Below are 25476 nucleotides of genomic sequence, written 5' to 3'. Positions count from 1 at the left end.
AAATGAGTTGGTGCCAGTGGGACTGAGCAATGGCAGAAGGGGCATGACAGCAGAAACACAGGCCCTTCGGCCCACAGAGTCTGTACTGATCAGAAGCACCCATTTACACTGACCCTACACTAACCACATTGTTTATTCATATTTCCCTCACGAGGGACACTTCACATCCCAACCTGAACATTCTGTGGGATGTCGAAGGAAACCAGAGCTCCTGAAAAAATCCCATGGGGCTACCGAGAACATGCAAACTCCACACAGAGCAACACAGCGACGCAGCTTCAGAGCCAGGGGCCAGGTTCGATCCTGATCACAGGAGCTGTCCGTGTGGAGTTTTCATGTTCTCCCTGTGGCCATGTGGGAGTTTTTAGATTAATTAGCCTCTGCAAATTGCCACAGTGTGCAGGGAGTAGATGAGAAAATATGGGCAACATAGAACACGTGTGAATGGATGATCGATAGTCGGCATGGACTTGGTGGGCCGAAGGACAGTGTTGAACCCGGGTCACCAGAGATGCGAGGCAGGAGCTGTACCAGCTGTGCCACCAGTGCAGGGTTTCTCCACCAGCAGAGCACTGCCCATCACTGCCAATGTGGGCACATTCAGGGGGTTTAATGCTGAGACTGGCACACTGCCCTCCGATTCACCAACGTAGACGACAGATAACGGCATGGGAAGGAGTAGAGTGGGGACAGCTCACCGGTGATCGCTAGCTAGGGAGGTAGGTCTGGCAGTAGCTGGGCTTCCTGCATGCTGGCTTGAATGAGGAGGGTACAATGGAGATTGTCAGGGCATCAGGGTCTGCAACACCACAGCAACTATGATCTTCTGCAGGCTATGTCTTTGGTTGCACTATGATAGTTTGCACTATTATAGTTATCCATCCTATTAACAGTATCATGATTCTTACATTTATTGTATCATTGACTATTACATATTTATCTGTGAATTATCGCATTTCCCGGTCTGTAAAGCCGCAGCAAGTAAGAGTTTGATTGTTCTGTCACGCTACTCACCGCCGCACTTTCCGAGTCCTCCTCCTCTTCATCCTCCTTGCTCTCCTCGATCTCCTCCGTTACCTCTGCCTTTGCCTCTGCAATCAGCTCCCTCACCGGCTTATTGCTGTTAACATTCACTACAAAGGGATGCTGCAAAGAAAGAGGCTCGGAGTTAAGGCCAGACAGTCAAGCAGGCACAGTTTGTCACTGTTGCTGCCTGTAGCAAGGGGCAGGACTGTACCAGGGATGAGCCCATGTAGTAGGGACAGCAGCACCCGGCATCGAACTGCACTGTAAAGGACATCACGGCTCTGTAGCCGGTAGGTGGGCAGTGGGCGATCAGCATCACAAGGCTAAACCTTGGGCACAAACAGTCCTCTCAACTTGGCCCCCCCCCACAACTCTCAGTCTGAAGAAGGGTCTCGACCCAAAATGTCAACCATTCCTTCTCTCCAGAGATGCCACCTGTCCCGCTGAGTTACTCCAGCATTTTGTGTCTATCTTCACTTATGGTTTCCCTCAGCCTTCTCTTGTTCAAGTTACAAGCATCCCAATCGTTCTTCACAACTGGTCCTGATGGCCAGGGAGAGATTAAGGACCAAATGTGTGGAGCCAGGGGATGTGGGCAAGGTCCAATATGAATACTTCTCATCTGCACAAGATACTGAGTTCAGGTCGGGGAACGTAGATAGCCTGGAGTAGGTCAGTGTTAAGAAAGAAGAGGAGGTGTTTGATATCTTGGATCCTACAAAGCTTATTGAATCCCCAGGACCAGATGAGGATTCCCAGGATGATACGAGGAATGTGGGAGAGGAGAGCTGGGACACTGACGGAGATTTTTACATCGTCTTTAGATATAGGTGATTGAACAGAAAACTGGAGGATGGCTAATGGCGTAGCTTTATTTGGAAAGGCTGGGCTGATCAGGAATGGTCAGCATGGCCTTGTGTTGGAATCAGCTTCAATCACTACGTGACAGACACTTAAATGAGGAAGAATATAGAAACAAGGAACTGCAGATCCTAGTTTGCAAAAAAAAGTGCTGGAGTAACTCGGCGGGTGATGTAGTATCCCTGGAGAATGTAGATAGGTGATGTTTTAGGTCGGACCCTTCTTCAGAAATAGGAAAGGCCAGAAGGATACGGACATAATGCGGGCACATGGGATTGGTGTAGATGGGCAAAACAAAATCGGCATGGACATGATGGGCCTAATGGCCTCAATTCTGTTTGTCCTGTTTATATCCCTACAACTTTGTATGACTGACTATAAACAACCCCAAGATCTTTACAGGACAAATATTTAACACCAGTAATATTAGGCTTATCTGAGGAGTTAGCATCTAAAGATGCCCGCAGAATTGGGAAGTGGAGTCCAGGTTGTTAGACTGGGTACTGAAACGTCAGCAGGCTGGTCATAGAGTGCACAGTACGGGAACAGGCCCTTCAGCCCACGCCGACCACGTTGGCATGCTGAGCTCATCACATTTTGCCCTCCAAATCCTTTCTATCCATATATCTGTCCAGGCACGTGGACGATGAGTGAACGGGAGCAAATAACGAGTGTCTCTCTGCACAATACACGCTGCAAATTGTTCAAACTGGGGGATATGCTGACAACTTACACAGTACACTACACCATAACCCAGTGCAGCCACACACACACTAACACACCACAAGCAGCAGCCTCTCAACTGTACTCACCGATGCAAGGGGACTCGGCCCAAAGCAGCACAGTCCGACAGACATGAAGCTACTGCCGTTCCGATTATCTTTGAAGACGAGGACAGACTCAAGTCCCAGCCGCTCTTCTCCCCCCCAACCCCGCCTCGCTCAGCTGTTGGTTTCTAAATCTGCCCCGCTCTGACTGGCGGTCTGATATAGAAACCAGCTGTTGCTCACAGTGAGAGGCCCAGAAACTCTGACAGGCCGAGCCAGTTTCGCCGTAGCTGAAGAGCACAGAGACCTCCCAGCTTCTCCCGTTTACTCCGTGAAGAAAGGGACCGCCCAAGGAGCAGGGGAGCAGCAAGCACAGTCCATTCCCAGCTGGACAATGTGGTGCGGCATCCTGAGTGAGAGGAGAACGAGCCGGGACCTCACTGGCACTGCCCAATGCCAGCAGATGTAAGTGTGAGTGACTGTGCCCAGGGCCACTCAGTGGGAGCCCTGATACTGGCATGTTCCAAGCCCATCTCCAGAGACTTGACCCCCGAATCCAGACTGACATAGCGAGTGCAGCACTGCCACTGGGCAACACATTAAACCTGCTGCCTTGGCGGTTTTTGGATATCATCTGGAATTTGCCACATTATGTTTGTGTATTTATGAATTGGATGTTATTTAGGTTGGCCTTTGACAATCACATATATTTATGACTTCTTAAAGATATTTAAACAGATATATGGATAGAAAGTGTTTGGAAGGCTATGGGGAAAAATGCTGGCAAATGGGACTAGTCAACAGTGAACATGGACAAGGTGGGCTAACGGGCCTGTCTCCATGCTGGACAGCTCAGTGGCTCGATGACTCTGTGTGGGGCGCAGAGCAAAGGCATTGTGAGTCCGTGCAGTCCACGCGCAGTCCACCAGCTTCCAATCACCTGCAGTAGCTGCTGGCACGACCACCTCTGCTCCACGTTCTTGTCCACTGCCTTCTTCAGGAAGTCGTTGAACTCGGGAGACCTGCAGCAAGAAACAGCAACCAGCAGAGAGAAAGTTAGGGACCTGCAGAGAGAATTGAATTGAATTGAATTGAATTTCCTTTATTGTCATTCAGAAGGCAAGGGACCTGCAGAGAACATGTGCAATTCAGGTCCAGAGTCAGACATAGGACAGAGCAGGGAGGACAGCGAGGACTTGCCCGCCGCGGATCGAGGACGGTGAACCCACCTGGAGGCCCGGCTCACCCGCCCATAGTGGAAGGAGTCGGACGGAGGGCCGGCTGGCTGTGGCAGGCAGTGCAGTGCCTCGATGGTGGAGTGGGCGGCTGTAGGCCCTGCAGCAGCCTGGGGCTCAGCTGGACCAGGCACTGGCCCAATTGGCCAAGCGGAGGACGGAACACGGCCTCTAGTGATGGAGCCGTGGTGGAGGACATCATGGCTATGCTTGGCACGGCCGTGACTTTGAACTTGATGAAATGGTGGCAAACGTGGCGGCGCTGGCATTATATGCAAAATGAATTTAGTTAGGTCATGTTTAATTGTATAAGTGACTATAAATATTAATTGAAGCACAGAAACAGATGTGTGGCACAGTAACGGAGGCCCATAACCACTGGACTTTACATCACAGCCAGGTGTAAATTCTCCAGCTGTCCCAGTGGGTTATGAAGCTGTAATTTCCGCTCGCGTGGTTTCACCATGAACCCCCCACCCCGTTCACACACTTACCATCGGGATGGCTGATCCAGGGTGGGAGGGTCGGCTTTAGCGATTTTCAGCAGCACCCTCATGGGGTTCAGCTCGTGGTGTGGGGGCTCCATCTGGGCCATCTCGATCAGAGTGACGCCCAGCGACCACACGTCCGCCTTGTAATCGTAAGGCTTGTCCTTCGATGTCTCGCACATCACCACCTCAGGGGCCATCCTGGGGAAACACAGACACAGGTCACCGCGCGCTCACGGGGCCGGGGAACGAGCGTCACTCTGTAGAGGCCTGGCACACACACACACACACAATGGGCCGAATGGCCTCCTTCTGACCTGTAGTCATTCTAGGGCTCAAAACACTGGCATACAGGCACCAAATGATAGTAAACAGTCACAAGCGCACACTATGGTCACTCCGCACACTCCACACACATACTACGGACACGGGGACACACACACGGACACACATGTCAGACAGGCACAATCCAAACACACACACTCTGGGTCACTCTCTACATACTCTGCACGTGTACCCCCCCAGGCATGCACGCTCCAGACACAGGTCCACTGCCCCGGGTGTGAGAGTGCGGGCGGTGCTGTGAACCGCGGCACTCACCAGTACGGGGTGCCGATGAAGGTGTCCCGTCGCTGCAGCGTCCTGATGTTTTTTGCCGAGACCCCAAAGTCGGCTGCAACACACAAGAGCAAGGGTGGAATCACTGGCTGCGGGACACACTGGCTGCGGGACACACTGTCCCGACCCCACCCTTAGCCCGAGACCTTGCCTCGACTATCGTACCCCCCCCCGCCTCCCCCACCTGGTCCTTCACCGACCCTCAGCCCGAACCGGCGGTCCCACCCCCTTCAACACAACCCCATCCCCCCTCCCCATCCACCATAGAAACTCTGAGAGATCCCCTCCCCTCTCCCCCCACCGGATGCCAAGCCCCTCCCCCACCTGCCCCGGACGCTCCGAGACCACCTCCCTGCCCTGGCTCTCCTTTGTACATCAGCTTAGGTATCGTCATTTTAACCCCAAGACAGCCACTCGATGAGAGTTGGGGTTGTCTGGGCCAGTGACTCGGCGCAAGGTGGGGGGAGGAGGTCACTGGGCTCGGATGTGGGAAGGACTGTCCTGGGCCGGTCACTCGATGCAAGGTGGGAGGGGGGCTATCCTGGACCAGCCAAGCGTGTGGGGGAGGGGGGTGGGGGGGTGGGGGGTGTTAGGACCTAGACGGGCTGCTGTAGCACAGAACGGGGTCTCACCGAGCTTGACGTCCCCGTCCAGGGTGAGCAGGATGTTCCCAGCTTTCAGGTCGCGGTGAATCACTCTGTTATCGTGCAGGTAGTTCAACGCTTCCAGCGTGTGCTTGCAAACGACACGGATTTGTGGCTCTGTCAGGGACCGCTCCAACTCTGCGGACAGGAGGCAACAGGGAGTCAATCTGGCAAAATCGATAAACACCAACCTGCAACATTCACTCTCTCTCTCTCTCTCTCTCTCTCTATAGCTGCTGCCTACCCGGCTGGTTATTTCCAGCAGTTACTCCCCTCTTGGGCTGAACACTGAATTGAACTGATGTTAGAGACGTTACAGCACGAAAACAGGCCCTTTGGCCCAACTCGCCCACGATGCCCCTTCTACACGTCCCACCCGCTCACGTTTGGCCCGTATCTGTGAAAACCTTTCCTATCCATATACCAGTCCAAGCGCCTTTTAAATGTTGTAATGGTACCTGCTCCAACTACTGCCTCTGGCAGCTCAGTCCATATACCCACCGCCCTCTGTGAGCGATGTTGATGCTGTGATGGCAATATTGTGCTCTAGGTACTCGCACCCTGCTCCAGTGGCAGCTCACCCTGCTCTGTACACGGGCCTTGACCTTTACCTGCAGAGGGCCTATTTCCGTGGTGCACTCTTTGGCTGTGCACTCCTGCTGGCTGAGAGACCAACTTGCAGCAGTAGCAGCCTGCAACCACAGGAGACCGCCAGTGAGCCAGGCACGCCGGGCTCCCACTCAGTCAACCGGGGGTAAATCTACTTTCTGGTGCCTTCCTGCTTCTTTCACAGAAAGAAAGGCATAAACAACATGCATCCTTTACGCACTGGGAAGCTTTCTGACTAGCAGTCCCATCTATACGCCATTCTGTACACCTCGATCATGGCCCCTACTCAGCCTCTTTACGATACGATAGAACTTTATTTATCCCAGGAGGGAAATTGATAGAAACATAGAAAATAGGTGCAGGAGTAGGACACTCGGCCCTACGAGCCAGCACCGCCATTCAATGTGATCATGGCTGATCATCCACAATCAGCACCCCGTTCCTGCCTTCTCCCCATATCCCTTGATTCCGCTAGCCCTAAGAGCTAGTCAACAGTCACAAAAACACAAAATACATGAAACATAACATTAAAGTGATGAGTGGAAAGGATTGGGGTTGTGCAAAGATTGGGGGGGGGGGGGGGGTGTGGTGAGCCAGTCTACTCCATGACAGAAGGGGAAGGAGTTGTGGCCACAGGGAAGAAGGATCTCCTGTGGCGTTCTGTACTGCATCTTGGTGGAGCCAGTCTGTTGCTGAAGGTACTCCTCAGGTTGACCAGTGTGTCTCAGAGGGTGTGTTTGCCTGGGTTTGTTTCCCCCCCCCCCCCAGGCAAACAGACCCAGTTTGTCCGGTCTCTCCTCGTAATTGAGGCACTCCACCCTGGTGAATGACCTCTGCACTCTCTCTAGGTCATGCACTTCCTGCCCATCTACTTAACAAACCTTCAGTCTCCATTGCGAGCAGAGCGCACCATTGGCAAGGCCCACCCTCTCTGCCCTGTACCTTATTCTTGCCTCAACACTTGGCTGGTACACATCCTAAATTACAGATGGACGGACATCTGCAGGAGAGGGAGGGTTTCTATTAATTATCCACTAATTACCTGGTTCAGAGGAAGTCAACAGATAAAAAACCAGCAGGGTGTTAGTCACCCGAGGAGAAGGGGTGCTGTGAAGCTGGCTCGAAGTAATGAAGTGAATCAGATTGCTGTTCTGATCGTGGGGAAATGCCTGGGGAGCACTGACCACAACATGAAAAGATTACGATCAAACTACAGAGGGGAAAATGCCAGTTGAACAAGATTTAGAGGCATGCATCATAAAGTTGCGTAGCACAAATACTGGCCGTTCCCAGCACATCCGTGACAACCTTTCCTCCTGAAAGGCAGTGATGGAGGAAATGAAGGGCTGCAGTGAGGGGGTGGTGGAGAAGGGAAGGTGAGGGGCTGCAGTGAGGGGGTGGTGGAGAAGGGAAGGTGAGGGGCTGCAGTGAGGAGGTGGTGGAGAAGGGAAGGTCAGGGGGCTGCAGAGAGAGGGGAGTGCAGAAGGGAAGGTGAGGGGCTGCAGTGAGAGGGTGGTGGAGAAGGGAAGGTGTGAAGGGCTGGTTCTCAAGGTTGAAATTGTAGACCTCTATTCCAATTAAAAAGTGAAACTATTCTCAGAGTCTGGGTGCCTGGAACATGCAAATAGAATAAAAACAAATGAAAAGGGAGAAACAGATTGATGAGGATAAAAGAACAAGATAAAAAGAACAGGACTGATGAGGAAACAAGAGAAAATTAAGAGCAGAATAAATTACTGCACGAGGATCAAAAATAATTAAAAACAATCTAAAGGAACAAAATAATTCACTTAAATGAGTAAAAACAAAATGGCTAAAGTGAGGTGCATAATCAAATGTATTTTTATCTCTGTGTTATCATGTTAATAGGCTTGTAAAGCGGCAGTAAGTAAGATGTTGTTGAACTGTTGCCAGTTTATCTGACAATAAAACACTCTTGACTCATAATTTGTGGGATGAAAGAGTTGCCTTCAGAGGAGCGGCGAAATAAATTAGATCCGTATTATTTGGAGTTAGATCTTAGTTAGATACCAGAAGGGAGCAGGATAGGGTAGATATCAAGACCAGTGGGACTTGATTCCATGGAATGCTGGAGGGTGTGGCGATGTTATAGAGGAGTATAAAACCAAAAGGCTGGAGTAGACCCATTGTGACAACCAGTTACAAAGGGTGACAGCGCCATTCTGTCGAACCTCAGGCCAGTTAGCTGAGTCTTTATCTTTAATTAAAGACCAAATTACTGTGCATGTAGATTAGATGAAGAGAGAATATTAATGGCAAGCGTAGAAAAACCTCACAGACTGGGGAAATTAGGTTAATCGCAGGGTTTAGAGAGACCGCAAGAAGCTTAATGTTTTAAGATGAGAGTCTGAGTGGAAGAGTGGATTAGATATTGGTTAGGAGAGAAGAGACAGTGCGGGAGATCAGGGCAGCTTCCCGCGTGGCTGAGAGGGGGCAGTGGTGACCACATGTGACCACATCTGGAAGCTCTTTCTACCAGTGGTTTGGCTGCACAGCCGGAAGGAGAGATATTTACACTTGCAGATCTCAAGCCAGGAGGCTTGGTTAACCTTCTGCGAGCCCAGCGGAACTACAGTGCGGAGACATGAGCTAGAGTGGCAGAGAAAAGAGGAAAGGCAGCGAGTAGCACTGAGTGGAGGCAGGAGCAATTATGGTCTGGGGGGGGGGGGGGGGGGTCTGTGAAAGTGATGGGTGGCGGGGGTGGGGGTAAGACAAAGGGATCTGGGGGAAGATGAAGGGTCCGAGGGAGTCTGTGGATACGACAAGGAGGGGGAGACGAGGGGTCAGTGGGAGTGACGGGGGGGGGGGCGAGAGGGAGTGAGGAGGGGGTAGACGAGGTGTCTGGGGAGTGTTTCACTCACAGTTACACACCGCTCACTCAGGGGACCACGAAACGTCTAAACAACTCCAGGTGGTTGATCCTGCCCAATGAGTGCTGAAGTACCAACTGTGAGTAGATACACCACAGTGTGTTCATAAAACCGTGCGCTATCGCTCATCCGCATATAGAAAGGCAAAGGGCTTTGGAGATTTGGCGCAAATTTATGTGAGTGGACTCGGTGGGCCGAAGGGCCTGTTTCCGTGCTGTATCTCTAATCTAAACATCAATACCACTAGGAGAGGTGGGTGAACTGAGGGGACAACAGAGGGAATAGCATAGGTCGGTGCCCACAATCGAGGATAACGGGACAGGGATTGGTGTGTTGTAAGGCCTGTGGCTGTGTAATTCCTGAGATCCACTTCTATGTGGAACGCTGTAACACAGTGCAGGATCAACACTGCCTGCTCACCCCGACACACACATTACCCGACTGTACACTCACCCAACATGACGGCATCAACTGCCCCTCCACCGCAGAACTCAATCAGGATCTGTGGGGACAGGTCGGCGGTTAGAAACACGTAGGCACAGGCCATGAAACAATGGTGTGGCCAAGGGGCAGCCTTTGTAGAAACAAGCAATTGCAGATGGTGGTTTATACCAAAGTTTGGCACCAAGTGCTGGAATAAACCTTTCACTCTGAAATACAACAGTCCCCTCTCTGGCACCCAGAGATGCAATCTGTACACATCTCCACATCACTGCCCGACTGAAATCCACCCAGAGTTAAAATCACGCGCGATAGAAGTCACACAGAGAAAATACGCTGAGAAAAATATAATTCTGGCCAGCAGTGGGACGGTGTGAATGGGAACGCACGTTGCCTGCAGTGACCACAGCGGCTCACTGAGCACACTCTTTGTGCTACACAGTGGCTCTGTTGCTATGGATGTGACAGCTCAATGCATTTTAATGAAGCGGGGAGGCCAACTGGTTACAAAGTAGACACACACACACACACACAAAATGGCCAGAGAGCTGTCCCTGTGTGCTTGGTCCCGGCTCCTGGAGGACTCTGGGCCACCACTTCAGGCGACGGGTTGAGCGGAGGCCGCGAGCTGCCGTGCCTCGTCCTGCACGAGCGGAGTGGGCAGAGTTCGGCCACATCTGCGCCTCCTGCATTTACAGTCCTGAGCAGAGACGGCGGAGAACGGCAGGGGGAGGGGCGCTCCCAATACAACTGGACAACCAGGGCGGGGGCAGAGGCAGCAGCAGCTGCTTTGGCAGATACTGCGGAAGCACAGCACAGGGACAAGCAGAGAACAGAGAGAGAGCATCCATGGGCAGAGCCATCCCAACACCCGGAGCCAGTGATGGCTGGAAACTGTGGAAAGCAGGGTAGGCTGAGCAATTGTGGGCTGAGCTGGGAGTGTGTTACATTCCCAAACGCACAGACTGTCAGCTGAATCGGATGCAAGTGGCAAAGGTGCACGGTCAGCGTGTTACCCAGCCCCGCTGTTACCCGAGAGGGTGATGTCTCTTACCCACAGCTTGTTTTCATAGTAAAACGCATCGAGGAGCTTAACAATATGGTAGTGATCGCAGGAGGCCAGGATGTCAATCTCCACGATGTAATCTTCCAGCTCTTCCTCGCTCTTCGTATCAATCACCTTTGCAGCAGCAAGCACCCCGGTCAGTTTGTTCTGCGCCTGTGTGTGCAAGGGACAACATGTTAGAAGGGTGGGGGCAGCAAAGTGTCACCGATCGAGGAGACTGATCAGGTGTGCAGTGTGGCACCAGGTAAGGTTCCCCGTGTAGAGGGAACGCAGGAGGTGGCTGTCATGCTACCAGGATGGTTCACACTCGCTGGCTGACCTGTACACGGCAGACTCGGAGGGTTAGTGATGGGGCAGATGCCTTTTCCTCCAGTCTCAGAGAAAGGGATCGGCTGGAAGACAGCGTCGTTTTGCAGAGGCATGAAAATGTGTGGAGTTGTCCATGACAGAGGGAGTGGATATCTGATAGTTCAAGGTATTCACGGATGTGGTTGTTGGGCTTTAGAGCGCCGAGATAATGACGAGGAGGGATGAAGAGTTGACACACTGGTCACCAACGAGCTTATTCACTGTTGTTGTAGTCTCACAGGACCATTCGCCTGCATCAAGGTTCTATGTTCTTAATATCTCAATCCAGGAGATGGCTCATTAAAAACAAAAGCCAGGCGTTGACTATAAAAATTAATTATAACAGACCTATCTATACAGTTTCCAAATCGGGCAATTATATTTGTCTAACCACATTGAATTTTGATGGGATGACTAGATAAGTAGAATGTCACATGCTGGATTTCTAGAAAATTCTTTGTACACCATAACTTTATGTATGATTGTCAAGTTAAAAGGTCAGGGAAAACTAACACAACAGTCCAGGCAACACAGACACAGGAGAGGTACAAAAATAAATTACTGGAATGACACCAGAACTGAAAGGTTATACATCTCACTGAAATAGATTCCTGATGAGACCACATCTGGCATAGTGCATACTGGTCTAGGGTCTCCGTAAAGAGAACGGGATACGTGATGGGGGGGTGAGCAAAGACCCTCCTGGGTTGGAAGGTTAGTCATAGGAGGAAAGATTAAGCAGGCTGGGCATACATTATCTAGAGTTTAGAGTGGGCAACAGCATTGAAAAATTCCGTTTTTGGCCAGATGGATTCTCATGACTGGAGCATCCAGCACCAGGGGTCACACTCTCAAGGGAAGGGGGTAGACCACTCAAGCCAGATACAAGCAGAAATTATTTTACCCAGAGGGTAGTGAACGCTGGGTACCATAGCATGGCTAATACTCAGCCTATGAGATCTGTGGAAACTCAGTCACTGTGTATATTCAATACATTATGAGTATCAAGGAAAGGTTTAGAGGGATGTGGGTCACATTAGCAGTTAGGGCATCTTGATCAGCATGGACGAGTTAGGCCGAAGGGCCTGCTTCTCTGCTAAATGAATCTATGACTCTAAATACTTCCTACATATTTTTATTTTGATTACACAAAGTCTCTGTAAATATCTCCTGATAGTTATATGCCTGGACTAGAAGCTAGTTTACATCTCTGATCACAATATGCCATTCTCAGCTATGTAACAATATTTGAATATCCATTGGAATCTGAGAACCAGAGATGTAAACTAGCTTCTAGTCCAGGCATCGAATGCCCTCACACCTCTGACCCGAAACTGGGCCTATTCTTAAATATAAAACTTTCTTTCACGAAGTAGATCCTAGGACTTGGTCCAAAAAGAACACTGCACATTCCTGGAGAAACTCAGCAGGTGAGGCAGCATCTATGGAGAGAAGGAATTGGCAATGTTTCGGGTCAAGACCCTCCATAGATGCTGCCTCACCCACTGAGTTTCTCCAGCATTTTGTGTCTCCCTTCGATTTTACCAGCATCTGCAGTTCTTTCTTCAACACTGCACATTCCTGTCTCCTCACAGTTGAGAGTCTGTCTCCTTTGTGCTGTTAAAGATTGTGGTGAGTGTAGCTGTGTGATGTGCACATATCAGCTAGCCGGGTGTCAATGCACGCAGATACTGGGAGGTTCCAGAGGGCCATGTCATTCAGCTACACTAGCTGATAGCCACTTCCTGCTCCCAGACACTGCCCCTTGATAAGCCACAGTTGTGTTTACTTGCTTTCTGGAGCTTTTGGGCTGCACCAGTTCCTAACGTAACATAATTGCTTCCATCGTTGTCCTGGAACTACTCAGTTTGTAGCTGCCAGTTTCAATGGAATGGGCTGGAAACAGGCTAGATTACAGAGATCACAGGCTGGATATTGCTGGTAAATGGAGACACAAGAGACTACAGATGCTGGAGTCTTGGACAAATCACGGTGCTGGAAGAACTCAACAGGTCAGGCAGCATCTGAACAGACGATGTTTCAGTTTGGGACCTTTCTTTGGACTGATGGAGTGGGGGTGGGGGAGGGGGCGCGAGGGGAGAAATTTGTAAATGTGCGGGTGGGACAATGCTTGGCAAGTGATAGGTGGATACAGGAGGGTGGGGGGGAATGAGTGAAGCAAAGACTAGATGAAAAGAAAACAAGGGGTGTCATAAGGAGAGAAAATGAGGAGTGAGATGGAAAGCAGGAGGGTGGGATATGGATGGAAGGGGACATTGATCGGGGGGGGGGGGGAGTGGTGCGAATACAAGAAAGCAGTGCGAATATAGGACTCGGGGATGGGAGATAAGCCTATGGAGGAGGGGAAAGGAGCAAGGTGACAGGAGTGGGAAATGATGGGGAAATATGTGCGTACCTGGGTTAGGAGAAAGAGAGGGGGTTAGGGAGGTATTACGACATTGGAGCTTTCAATGTTCATACCAGCAAACATTGATTACCAAACACAATCACGATTTTACAGCTACATAATAAATATATTCAGGAAAATAGGAGCACAAGTAGGTCGCCAGGCCCCTCAAGCTTGCCCCGCCATTCAACATGACCGTGGCTGATCTGTGCTGGCCTAAATTCCTCATGCCAATTCCCCATTACCCTCAACTCCTCGCCATTTCTAATATCTTTCTCCACCTTAAACCTACCTACTGATCTGGCTCCACCATCCTTGAGGGCAGAGAATTCCAGAGAGTCGCCACCTTCAGAGTAAAGACTTTTCTCTAACCTGCCCCTTATTTTGTAGCTTTGTGTGACCAACTACAATCACAAGACTATACTTTCTATTAAAGTACGAAAGGCATTTCACATGTACAATAAGACCATTAGCCACCAGGGGCACCGTACGATTGGCAGCTCCGCCAATAGTCTGTTTGTTTGTTCCTCTTTTTTAAAATTTTTAGTGTGTGTTAAAAGTTTGTGTAAATGTTCTCCGGTTTGTTTTATGTGGGGATGAGTGGCAGGGGTCGGGGAAACTTTTTTTCCCTCCCAGCTTCTTACCTTGCCCGAGATGTGAGTAATTTTCGGATCGCATTCTCCGGTCGCTCTGCGGCCTACCATCGATGGAGTTGGAGGCTTCCTCGGACTGACTTTGAGCTCCACTGCAGGGCGTAGACTTACATCGGAGTCGATCCCTTGCCTTGGATCGCTCCAAACGAGGCCTGCGGTCTTTACATCGGGAGCTCGCAGTCTCGGGAGAGGCCGTGGATGTCGGGAGCTCCAACGTCATAGAAGGTTCAACCAGCCCCGATGTGGGGTTCGATCATCCGGCGTGGGGGAGCTGACACCCCCCCCCCCCAATGCAAGAGCTGCTCGCCTCGACGCAGAGGGCCCAAACACCGCCGGCCACGGGAGTCAAGATCATCCCGTCAACGGAGGCCTCGAGTCCCCTGACCGCAGGAGAGCAAAGCAAAGAGATTGAACTTTTTTTCGCCTTCCATCACAGAGAGGAATGTGGACGAGTCTCTGTGATGGATGTTTATGTCAAAATGTGTTTTGTATGTTCCGTTGCTTTTTATTTGTATGACTGGCTTGACAAAAGAAATTCCTCGTATGTTGCCAAACATACTTGGCTAATAAAGTATTATTGTGATTGTGATAAGATGTAGGAGCAGAATTAGGCCATTTGGGCCAATTGAGGCTGCCCTACAATTTGATTATGGCTGATGTATCTTTCCCTCTCAACCCCATTGGCCTGCCTATCCCCTCTCCTTCCCCCCCCCCCCCCCCATATAATCTTTAACACCCGTACTAATCAAGAACTTGCTAATCTTCACTTTAAAAATATCTAATGACTTGGCCTCCACAGCCATCCGTGGCAATGATTCGCCACCCTCTGGCTAAAGAAAGTCCTCCACGTGGCAATGGTATCATTTGAATATTATATTTGCAAATCTTATTCAAGAAGAGAGTGAGGACTTAAATTGCAGGTAGTCTGAGAAACAGAAGAAAGTAGTAATAGATTCATCCATGAACGGGACAGCATGCAGATCAGATCTGGTATTTCATACACGCCTAATCTTCATGGACACAGGAAATGTCTTTGCTTTGTCAACATGTTGTGTGCATCTACATTTGTAGCCAAGACCCCAGGCAAACTTCAAACAACAGGAAAATCCCCAGAGGACCAAAATAACTGCAAAGGCTGGAAATCTGGAGAAATAAAATCAGATGCTGTCTGTCTAGCTGAGTATTCACAAAACTTTAGACAGACATAAAAAGCTGGAGTAACTCAGCAGGTCGGACAGCATCTCTGGAGAAAAGGAAAAGGTGACGTTTCAGGTCAAGACTAGATGCAGGAAGATTGCTCCCGATGTTGGGGAAGTCCAGGACAAGGGGTCACAGCTTAAGGATAAGGGGGAAATCCTTTAAAACCGAGATGAGAAGAACTTTTTTCACACAGAGAGTGGTGAATCTCTGGAACTCTCTGCCACAGAGGGTAGTCGAGGCCAGTTCATTGGCTATATTTAAGAGGGAGTTAGATGTGGCCCTTGTGGCTAAGGGGATCAGAGGGTATGGAGAGAAGGCAGGTACGGGATACTGAGTTGGATGATCAGCCATGATCATATTGAATGGCGGTGCAGGCTCGAAGGGCCGAATGGCCTACTCCTGCACATAATTTCTATGTTTCTATGTTTCTAAGACGCTTCTTCAGACTATCTTGGGTTTAAACCAGCATCTGCGGTTCCTTCTTGCATATTCCCAAAACTTTTGTTCATTTCAACAAAAAAAAGTCCTTGTTCTGGACACCTTTAACCTGCTCTGCCCGTAAGGTGTGAAAACGTGATACGAGCAGTCCTGGTACAGCCACACAACAAAACAGCAGAGCCGCTGATCATGTGCTGTAGATACTACAAGCACTCTTTCTGATTTCAGTGCTGGGCTGAGGAGTATGGTGTTGGAACAGTCAAATACTAGGCTGCGCTGGCAACCAGAGCTGGGAATTGTTGATCCTGAAGTAACAATTTGAACCCCACAATGATAGCTGGGGAATTTAAATTCAAGTAATTCAATAAGTTGGAATTGAAAGGGATAATTAAGTCATACTAAAAATGAAACTAGTGGATTTGTTCACTAACATTGTTCAGCAAAGGAAATGTGCACTTCTTACCCGATCTACCAATACAGCACATCGGATATGCTGGCATGGTGAATTTTTTTACTACCATCCTGTACGTGAATTAATTATAAATAAAACTCAAGCGGCAGCTTTTCATGCAGTCTGAATGTGGTGTCATGTTGTGGGGTCGCTCACAGTCTTGGTCTTTCAGTGAAAATTTCACTATCGAGAACACGACCTGCACACTAAGATTTTCTGTTTAAGAAGGAACTGCAGATGCTGGAAAATCGAAGGTACACAAAAATGCTGGAGAAACTCAGCGGGTGCAGCAGCATCTATGGAGTGAAGGAAATAGGCAACGTTTCGGCCCGATGCTGCAGCATAGATGCTGCTGCACCCGCTGAGTTTCTCCAGCATTTTTGTGTACCCACTAAGATTTTCTGCCTTGACTATAACCTTCCTTCCAATGATGCATCTACTAGGGTCGGATTTGATTTGAGATCAAAGAACTTCTGGAGATTCCCAAAATCTTCAATCATACTCTGCCTCACGACAATGAAAAGACACTTGGATAGTACATGGATAGGAAAGGTTCAAAGTGATATGGGCCAGGAGCAGGCGAGTGGGACAAGCTCGGTTAGGCAGCGTGGTCAGCATGGACAGGCTGATGGGCCTGCCTCCGTGCTACAGAGTTCACTAATTGTGAACCACTGACAATAGCAGCAATCTTTGACCAGGCTGCAGGCAGTCTGCGGTGCAAGAATTAAAAGGAAGTGTTTGCATATCTCAGTGAAAGGTTCCTTGTAGAGTTGCCAGCAAATGGTTACTGCAGCTCAAAGTGGTTTGACAGAACAATGGAAGAAATGCTATCAGAAATTCACACACCCAAACACACCAGTTTTTATTTAAATAGAACATGCCCCAAGAACCATTACGGATTACCTCAATTTCCTATGTCAAAGAAAAATGAAGCAAAAACACCGTCAATCAATGGAAAAACTCAAATAGCTTTGTTAATGTGCAGGACAAGAATTAATGCATAAGATGAGAGATTTAAGAAGGCAGTCCATATGTGCAATGAGGAATCTATAAAGATGGATATAATTACTATTCTTCAAAGACATTGGGACAGATATATGCATAAGAAGGGTTGCGAGGGCAACGGGCCAAATGGGACTAGCCTAATCACCCAGCTTGGTTAGCATGGACATGTTGGGCTGAAGGGCCTGTTTCCGTGCTGTATGCTCCATGTACATATCCTCTAATGATGTGAAGATAAGTCAGTTGGAATCTATTGCTGCATTCTGATTACTCCCACCTTCACTACAAGGTATGGGCTCAAGCTCCACGAGAGATCATCAAGTAGCTCAAAGGTAGACAAAAAGGTGGAGAAACTCAGCGGGTGAAGTAGCATCTATGGAACAAAGGAATAGGTGACGTTTCGGGCTGAGACCCTTCTTCAGACTGTCTCGACCCGAAACGTCTCACCCGCTGAGTTTCTCCAGTATTTTTGTCTACCTTCGATTTTTCCAGCATCTGCAGTTCTTTCTTAAACATCAAGTAGCTCAAAGTCTCTGCTTGCCAGGAGGCAGGTTCTTAGTCCGCGATATATCAGATAAACCAGTCTGCTTTTGAGATTACCGATGCTCCAGCTGAAGTGAGTAATCCCAAGAACAGACATTAGGGATAACAATTCAGATGCCTTTAATCCATCTTCTCAGTCAGAATATTTTCACCAACATCCTGCTATTGATCGTCTACGCACTTGACCCGCACCTTACATCACACACGCACGCACGCGCACACACAAACGCGCACACGCACGTCACACACAGTAGTAACAGATTTCACAGATCTCTCCAATACATTAACCCCATCTCTGGGCTCAGACCATCACACAAACCAACCTCCCTTCCATTGACTCCATTTATACCTCTCACTGCCTCGGCAAGACCAGCAGCATAATCAAGGACCAGTCTCACCCTGGCCACTCCCTCTCCCATCGGGCAAAAGGTACAGATATATGAAAACGCACACCTTCAGATTCAGGGACAGTTTTTTTCAAGTTGTTATCGGGCAACTGGACCATCCTATCAACTACTAGAGCCCATTCCTGAACTACAATCAATCTCATTGGAGACTCTCATAATAACGGACTTGAAAGTGGCATCAAACTGGCGACTCAGTATACTACTGCTATACACTTGTACTCTATCTGAGATGCTTATTTAATATGTATCTACGTGCTTATGTAAAGTGATATTTGTACTGAACTGTATATGTAAATGAATTTCACTATGCATCGATGGTAGGCAAACTGCTGGAGTAACTCAGCGGGACAGGCAGCATCTCTGGAGAGAAGGAACAGGTGACTTTGCCAGGGGAATGGGTGGGACAGAGATAGAATGTAATCAGAGACAGTAAGACTGGTGGGAGAACTGGGAAGGGGGAGGGGGATGGAGAGAGAGGGAAAGCAAGGGCTATTTGAAGTTATTACATCAAACCGCCCCCTCCCCTTCCCCAATTCTCCCACCCGTCTTGCTGTCTCCGACTACATTCTATGTCTGTCCCACCCACTCCCGACATCAGTCTGAAGAAGGGTCTTGACCCAAAACGTCGACCATTCCTTCGCTCCAGAGATGTTGCCTATCCCGCTGAGTTACTCCAGCATTTTGTGTCTACCTTCGATTTAAACCAGCATCTGCAGTTGTTTCCTTTCACTGTACATGTGTGTGTCTCAAGCATTGTGTTTGTGTGCTGTCAGAGGCTGAGTTTCCAGCCACTGTTTGTTGAGGTAGGCGAGAGGATGGGCCTTACACTCAGCAGAACAAAGTCAACTACCTATCTACCAACCTACCACTGCCACACAACACAGCTCATCCACAAAGATCAAGGCAAGAGCCTGCAAAACATGGACAACGTCCAGATCTCAGGAGTGGAGGCAGATATCGATGATGAAATTCTTCATCCCTTCCCATGCATCAGCACACACACCTCTTGCTCAACCAAGGGAAGGGTGTTTGAAGATCAAGACCCGAAACCTGGCACAAACTGGCCGGATCCTTCCTGATAAAGCACCATGTCTCACTTCATATAAAGTAACAGTGGGGCTATTTATAATGTAGTTTCTATGGGCTTTTGGACCGTTTTTGACAAAACATATGCCTCAAGGTCTTAAAATTAAACAAAGTTTCTGGAATGGAGGCCAGAGCAATGGTTTAGATAAAAGAAATAAGAGAGGCAGGGAGACGTGCAATTACGTCCAAAGAATAGCAGCAGCAATGTTCTCTGGTGGAAACGTTAAGGATTTGAATTTCTTCTGAGTAAACCCGTTTTCCACTTTCACTTCTAAATCACAATCTAATTTTAAGATGACATTAAAAAAAAAAACTGCAGGCGTTGGAAACCAGAGCAGATAATAAACTTGGAGGAACTCAGCAGTCAGGCAGCATCTGTGGAGGGAAATAGACAGTCTGAGGAAAAGTCCTGATCTGATACGTTATCTGTGCATTTCCCTCCACAGATGCTGCCTGACCCGCCGAGTTCCCAGCACTTTGTTTTAACCTCTGATCTTAAGATTGTGCTCTATCGCTCTGGATTACAGAGAAAATACTTAATGCATCGACCCGACCAAATAACTAACAGTTAAATCACACCACAATCTTGGCCCATATGAATGCAAGTCAAGCTTATGCAAGCTGCATGATAATTCAGTCCTCCAATGCCTTCTGGACACACATTGCATATCTAGGGAACTCTCCTATTTATTATGCTAACGACATCCTCAAAATTCAATGGCATTAGTCAAGCATGACCACCTCTTCACAAATTCATGCAATTCACTTTCAAGATTATAGTGACTTTTCCCAGATCCAGACTATATGTTTAAATCCATGTTTCTGAAACCCCCCAGAAGTAGTTTATTTAACATGGCAACGTCTAAACTCGACACTAAACTTGGTCATACCAGTTGGGCGTAGATCTTAAGTGATATAAAACTAAACACATTCATGGCTTCATTGACCGACTGCAAGTACTAATAACACACATCGTCCAGGAATGAAATAAAACCCGAAAACATGAAGATACTCAGCAGCATCTGCAGGAGGAGAAACAGAGTGAGCACTTTGGCTCAGTCTGAGCAAATGAAAGGTCATCTATCCGAAACGTTAACTGTTGTTCTTTCTCCGTGGATGCTGCTTTTACAGATGTCCTGTAGAAGGTACCCTGAATGGTTGCATCACGGCCTGGATTGGCAAAATCCAACTCACAGGAACTCAAGAGACGACAGAGAGTGATTGGCACAGTCCGGTCCATCACAGGCACAGCCCTCCCCATCAAAAGCATCTACATGAGGTGCTGCATCAAGGCAGCGGCATCCAGCATCAAGAATATGCACCATCTTGGCCATGCCATCTTCTCGTCGGCTCATGGTCTAACATTACTGATGCTCGCATTTTAATTCCAGGTTAACTTAAGTGAAAATAAATTCCCCAATTCCCATGGTGAGATTGGAACACTTATCTCTAAATAAACCTCCAGTCACTTCGCCAAGATCCCCTGAACATTTTGTGTACCATCTACTGAATATACATTTCTGAAATCAGACTTTGTTTTTGCTTCGCATATGCCAGGTTCAGTGACCTCCGTCACTTACCAAGTACCATGCGAGTATGTGAAGGTGAAGTAGCTGTAACGGATTATGTACTATCCTATAGATAGACACAGGTGATAGATATTCCATCTCTCCAGCATCTCTGGAGAGAAGGAATGGGTGACATTTCAAGTCGGGACCCTTCTTCAGACAGAGAGTCAGGGGAAACTCCTGAGAAATTCTCTATCCCTCCCCATCCAAGTCATACCAGCTTCGCGTTTTCACCCAACAAACAGCTAACAATGACCCGTTTCTTTTATCGTTACCTTTTTGCATATCTTTCATTCATTGTTCTTTATCACTCTACATCATCGTCTATAACTCTTGTTTCCATTTTCCCTAACTAGTCTGAAGAAGAGCCCTGTCCCAAAACGTCACCTATTCCTTCTCTCCAGAGATGCTGCTTGTCCCACTGAGTTACTCCAGCTTTTTGTGTGTATCTTTTGTTTAAACCAGCATCTGCGGTTCCTTCCTACACATGTACAATCCTATCCTGAACGGGGCAGTCTCAGTAATGTCTGTCAACTTGCAAAAAAATGGGAGGAATAAGGAACAAACCTACACTTTATTCTCTTCGGCCTGGTTATTTAAGGAAATCATGAAATGTAAAATTTGCATTTTGCAGAGGCATCACCCAAATGTATGCAATACTGAGGCCTGTCTGACCAGGTGACCTCACAGGCCAACAGGAATGTTCCAGAATGAATGAGACTTGCGCTGACACAATTCAAACAAATTCCTTGTTACTCATAAAACCATGGTACCAGGGAAATAAAACACAAGAGTTGATGTAATGTATTCAATGGCTTCTGTAACCAGGGAGAAAAATAAACAAGTTGTCTTGAGGAACGGGAGGAGTCCTTCACACAGGCTGTTTTTGTGTGATCTCAGCTCGGCAAACATGCCAGAGACCCACCCACCCCAAGATAAAAGTCTATTCTGTTCAGGAGCAGTGCTCGTCATTACTTGAGCCATATGAGATGGTGAGTAACTGAGGACAGGAAATCACAAGGCCGACATACACTGGCCCTGAAGAACCCACACCGATTGCTCTTGGATATTGCTTGTGGCCAAGTTCTATTGAAATCACAGTGATAAACCAGGTTTCCCCGTGGCCCATACATGTGACAGAGTGCAGATGCCATTCCACTGTGTACGGTCCTGGTAACTCTGGAGTGCAACATGTGATAATGCCACTTTCAACGTGTGGCAAACTCCTTGCTCCAATTAACTGTAATCACACCCTCTTATTGTGAAGGCAGCACTGTGGTGCAGCAGGTAGAGCAGCCACTACAGATCTTGCACTGTCACAATTGGTACCATGGTTTTATGAGTAACAAGGAATTTGTTTGAATTGTGACAGCGCAAGATCTCTAGCCACCTAGATTCAAGCATAGAGTTTACACGTCCTTCATGTAGCCGTGTGAGTTTCCTACACTCATGTTCCCTCCCACATTCCCGGGATGTGTAGAATAGTAGGTTAATTGGTCATTGTTAACTGCTGAGGTGAGTGGTAAAATCTCGGAGGGGTGAGTGGAAGTAGAGGCGTTAAGGGGCTGTCCCACTTGGGCGACCTAATTGGCGAGTTTAGAAGAGTTTAGGAGAGTTTAAAAAAATGTCATGGTGAAGACCTCCTTCGACTATGTTGAAGACTAGCTTCGACTAGCTTCGGGGAAATTGGACACCGAATAGTGGAGAGTGAAGACGGCCTCTTTCCATCTCCTTCAACCACCCTTTGACTATGATGAAGACTATCTACGACTACCTTTGACTACCCTCGATTACCTACGACTAACATGCCAACCTACTACGACTAAACCTACGAATAAAAAAAGTATTGATTTTTTTCCATGGCGACCTTTTTTTTTTTTACTCGCGGGCATTTATGAACGTTGAAAAATACGCCGTGACCTAGCTGAGGCCTCGAGTACACGGGGACTACTCTCGAGCATGAAGTAGAGTTACAAGGACCTCCTACGATCTTGTGTCGACCATGCTGCGAGCACGAGGGCAAACTCGCCAGAACTCGCAGATTAGGTCGCCCAAGTGGGACAGGCCCTTTACATGGCCGTTCTCCAGGGACAGTTTCTACCTAACTGTTATCAGGCAACTGAGCCATCCTCTCACCAGCAAGAGTGCTGTCCTAACCTCATTGGAGTCCTTTAAATTATCTTTAATCTGACTTTATCTTGCACAAAATATTGTACCCTTTATCTGCAAACTGTGGATGGCTTGATAGTAATCATGTACAGTCTTCTTTAACTGGACAGCATGCAACATAAAGCTCTGCACCTCAATACATGTGACAATAATAAACTAAACCAAACAAAAAGTATTCAAAATCTAGTTTATGCCATAGAATAGGCCTTAACTTAAGTCTATACAGCAATCCCGTCAACCCCATTTCCCCACTTATTTCTCGTCACCCATTCTCTACCACGTGCCCACCAAGTCCCCTCTCATTTACCGACCAACCCCAGTCAATTACAGCAGGTGGCGAGTCTATCAACACGCATGTCTTTGCGATGTGCAAAAGAAAGCAAGCACCCAGCAAAAACTCATGCAGCCACAGGAGGAACGTGCAAACTCCACTCAGACAGCACCCGGTTAGTGTTAAACCCGGGCTGCTGAAGCTGTGAGGTAGCAGAACTACATTTGCACCACTGTGTCAGTCATACAGCACAGAAACAGGCCCTTTCGCCAATTAATCTATGCTGCTCAAGATGCCCCATCTAAGTTCTTCCCATTTGCCTGTATTTGGCCCATATCCTTCTAAACCTTTCCTATTAAATGTACCTGTCCAAATGTCTTTTAACTGCTGTTACAGTACCTGCCTCAACTACCTCCATCTGGCAGCTTGTTCCACCACCCCGTGTGATAAAGTTGCCCATCTGGTTCGTATTAAATCTTACCCATCTCACCGTAAACATATCACCTTGGTTTTGACTCCACTCCCCTGGGTAAGAGAGTCCGTGCATTCACCCAGTGTATTCCCCTTGTGAATTTATACACCTCTGTAAGACTGTGCTTCTTTCTCTCGTGGTTTCAAAAGAAACCTAATTATTGGAGCCTACTCAGTGGTTGTGAACCACAGGAATACATGCTTCACTACACAGAGGAAAACCTTCATTACCCACAAGTATAAATATCCTCTTCACCCAAGATTCCAAGTTTGAGCGTTGCATTCATTTGATTTTTTTCCCCTATTTAATGGAATAAATGGCCTCCCATGTCATAAGGAAATATGAATTAAATATCTCTGTTCTTGTACTCCTTTTTATAATAGTGCCCTCTTGGCTCCAATCCCTCTTCTCATACTTCACTTCTCTGTACATGAAATGTCATTCACCCATTCCAAAAGCCCGTCTCTTGCCATTTTCCTTGCAGTCAGAACCTTTTTTTCCCCCAGAGTAGTAATGTCAATGACTAGAGGGTATAGATTTAAGGTGAAAATGTAAAAGGGGATGTGTGGGGCAGTTTTGTTTCTTTACACAATAGGTGGGTGCCTGGAACATACTGCCAGGGGTGGTGATGGAGCCAGATATGATCGTAGCCTTTAAGAAGCTTTATGACAGGCACATGGTTATGTAGAGAATGGAGAGGTATAGATCAGACACTGGCAGAGAAGATTGGCTTATCTTGGCATCGTGTTTGGCACGGACATTGTGGGCCTGTTCCTGTGCTGTAATGTTCTGTTCTATGTTTTCATGGTTCACTATATTACATGTGACCTGCAGATTAAATGTAGAAAGAGGCTGAAAGGGTGTTGATATTTCACATCAAAGACCTTGCTCACTCGCTTCCCCTCTCCACAGACACCGCCCACCGCAGAACGTTTCCAGCGTTTGCGGCTTTTATTTCAGGTTTACAGCATTGGTTTTATACAATGAAGATGATTGGTAAAAGAACCAAAACTGACAAGAGGATTTTTAAATTTTTTTTAATTAATGTTGGTTAGAACCTGGACTGGATTGTCAGAGTATGTTGTGGAGGAATAAATAACTAATATTCAAAAAGGATGATCATTATCTGGTGAAAGCACTTTCAGGACCATGGGGAAGGTGGAGGAGTGCAGCATCCCTCACCATCCAACAGAATGGCAGAGGACAGGGTTCTTCACGCAACGGCTGATGATGATTTAAAACGTACGCCAAAGAGCTGCAATCACTTAGAATTGAGCTGTGGGGTGAGCCACTGAAGGTCAGTGGGCTGCACAAACTGAAGATGCAGTCAGTAGAATGGAGCACTGGGAAATATCTTTGAATGGAAGGGCATGTTTTATTTTTTTGCCATTGAAAAACAAAGCTGGAAAGAATGCACAAAAGATTTACGAGGATGTTGTCAAGCCTGAGCTATAGGGAGAGGCTGGAGTGCCTCGGACTTTATCATTTAGAGAACAGGAGGCTAAGGGGTGATCTTATAGATGTATATAAAATCACAGGGGGTTACAGAAACGATGAATGTACAAAGTTTAGTTTAGAAACAGCGCGGAAACAGGCCCTTCGGCCCACCGAGTCCTTGCCGACCTTACTAACACTATCTTACACACGACGGACAATCTACAGTTTTTACCAAGCCAATTAGCCTACAAACATGTACATCTTTGGAGTGTTGAAGGAAACCAGAGCACCCAGAGAAAACCCACGCAGGTTACGGAGAGAGCATACAAACTCTGCACAAACAGCACCCGCAGTCAGGATCGAACCGGGGTCTCTGGC

At 47.9% G+C, this 25476-nt stretch overlaps 1 protein-coding gene across 3 annotated transcripts in view; it reads right to left on the bottom strand.

Annotated features, from left to right (window-relative positions):
• Positions 1-25476, bottom strand: part of slk (STE20 like kinase) — a 66375-nt gene that overhangs the window by 26602 nt on the left and 14297 nt on the right. For all 3 annotated transcript variants that reach the window (XM_033034207.1, XM_033034208.1, XM_033034209.1), the window contains exons 2-8: positions 10635-10799; positions 9593-9641; positions 5628-5777; positions 4978-5050; positions 4384-4578; positions 3595-3676; positions 1015-1146 (exon numbers count right to left, since the gene is read on the bottom strand). In XM_033034207.1, coding sequence (XP_032890098.1) covers positions 1015-1146; positions 3595-3676; positions 4384-4578; positions 4978-5050; positions 5628-5777; positions 9593-9641; positions 10635-10799 — 846 coding nt within the window. The remainder of the gene's footprint in view (positions 1-1014; positions 1147-3594; positions 3677-4383; positions 4579-4977; positions 5051-5627; positions 5778-9592; positions 9642-10634; positions 10800-25476) is intronic.

Source organism: Amblyraja radiata, chromosome 15, assembly GCF_010909765.2.
Source record: "Amblyraja radiata isolate CabotCenter1 chromosome 15, sAmbRad1.1.pri, whole genome shotgun sequence".
Classification (NCBI taxonomy): Eukaryota; Metazoa; Chordata; class Chondrichthyes; order Rajiformes; family Rajidae; genus Amblyraja; species Amblyraja radiata.
The sequence above is the reverse complement of the archived record's forward strand: the minus strand, read 5'-3'. Positions and strand labels throughout refer to the sequence as shown.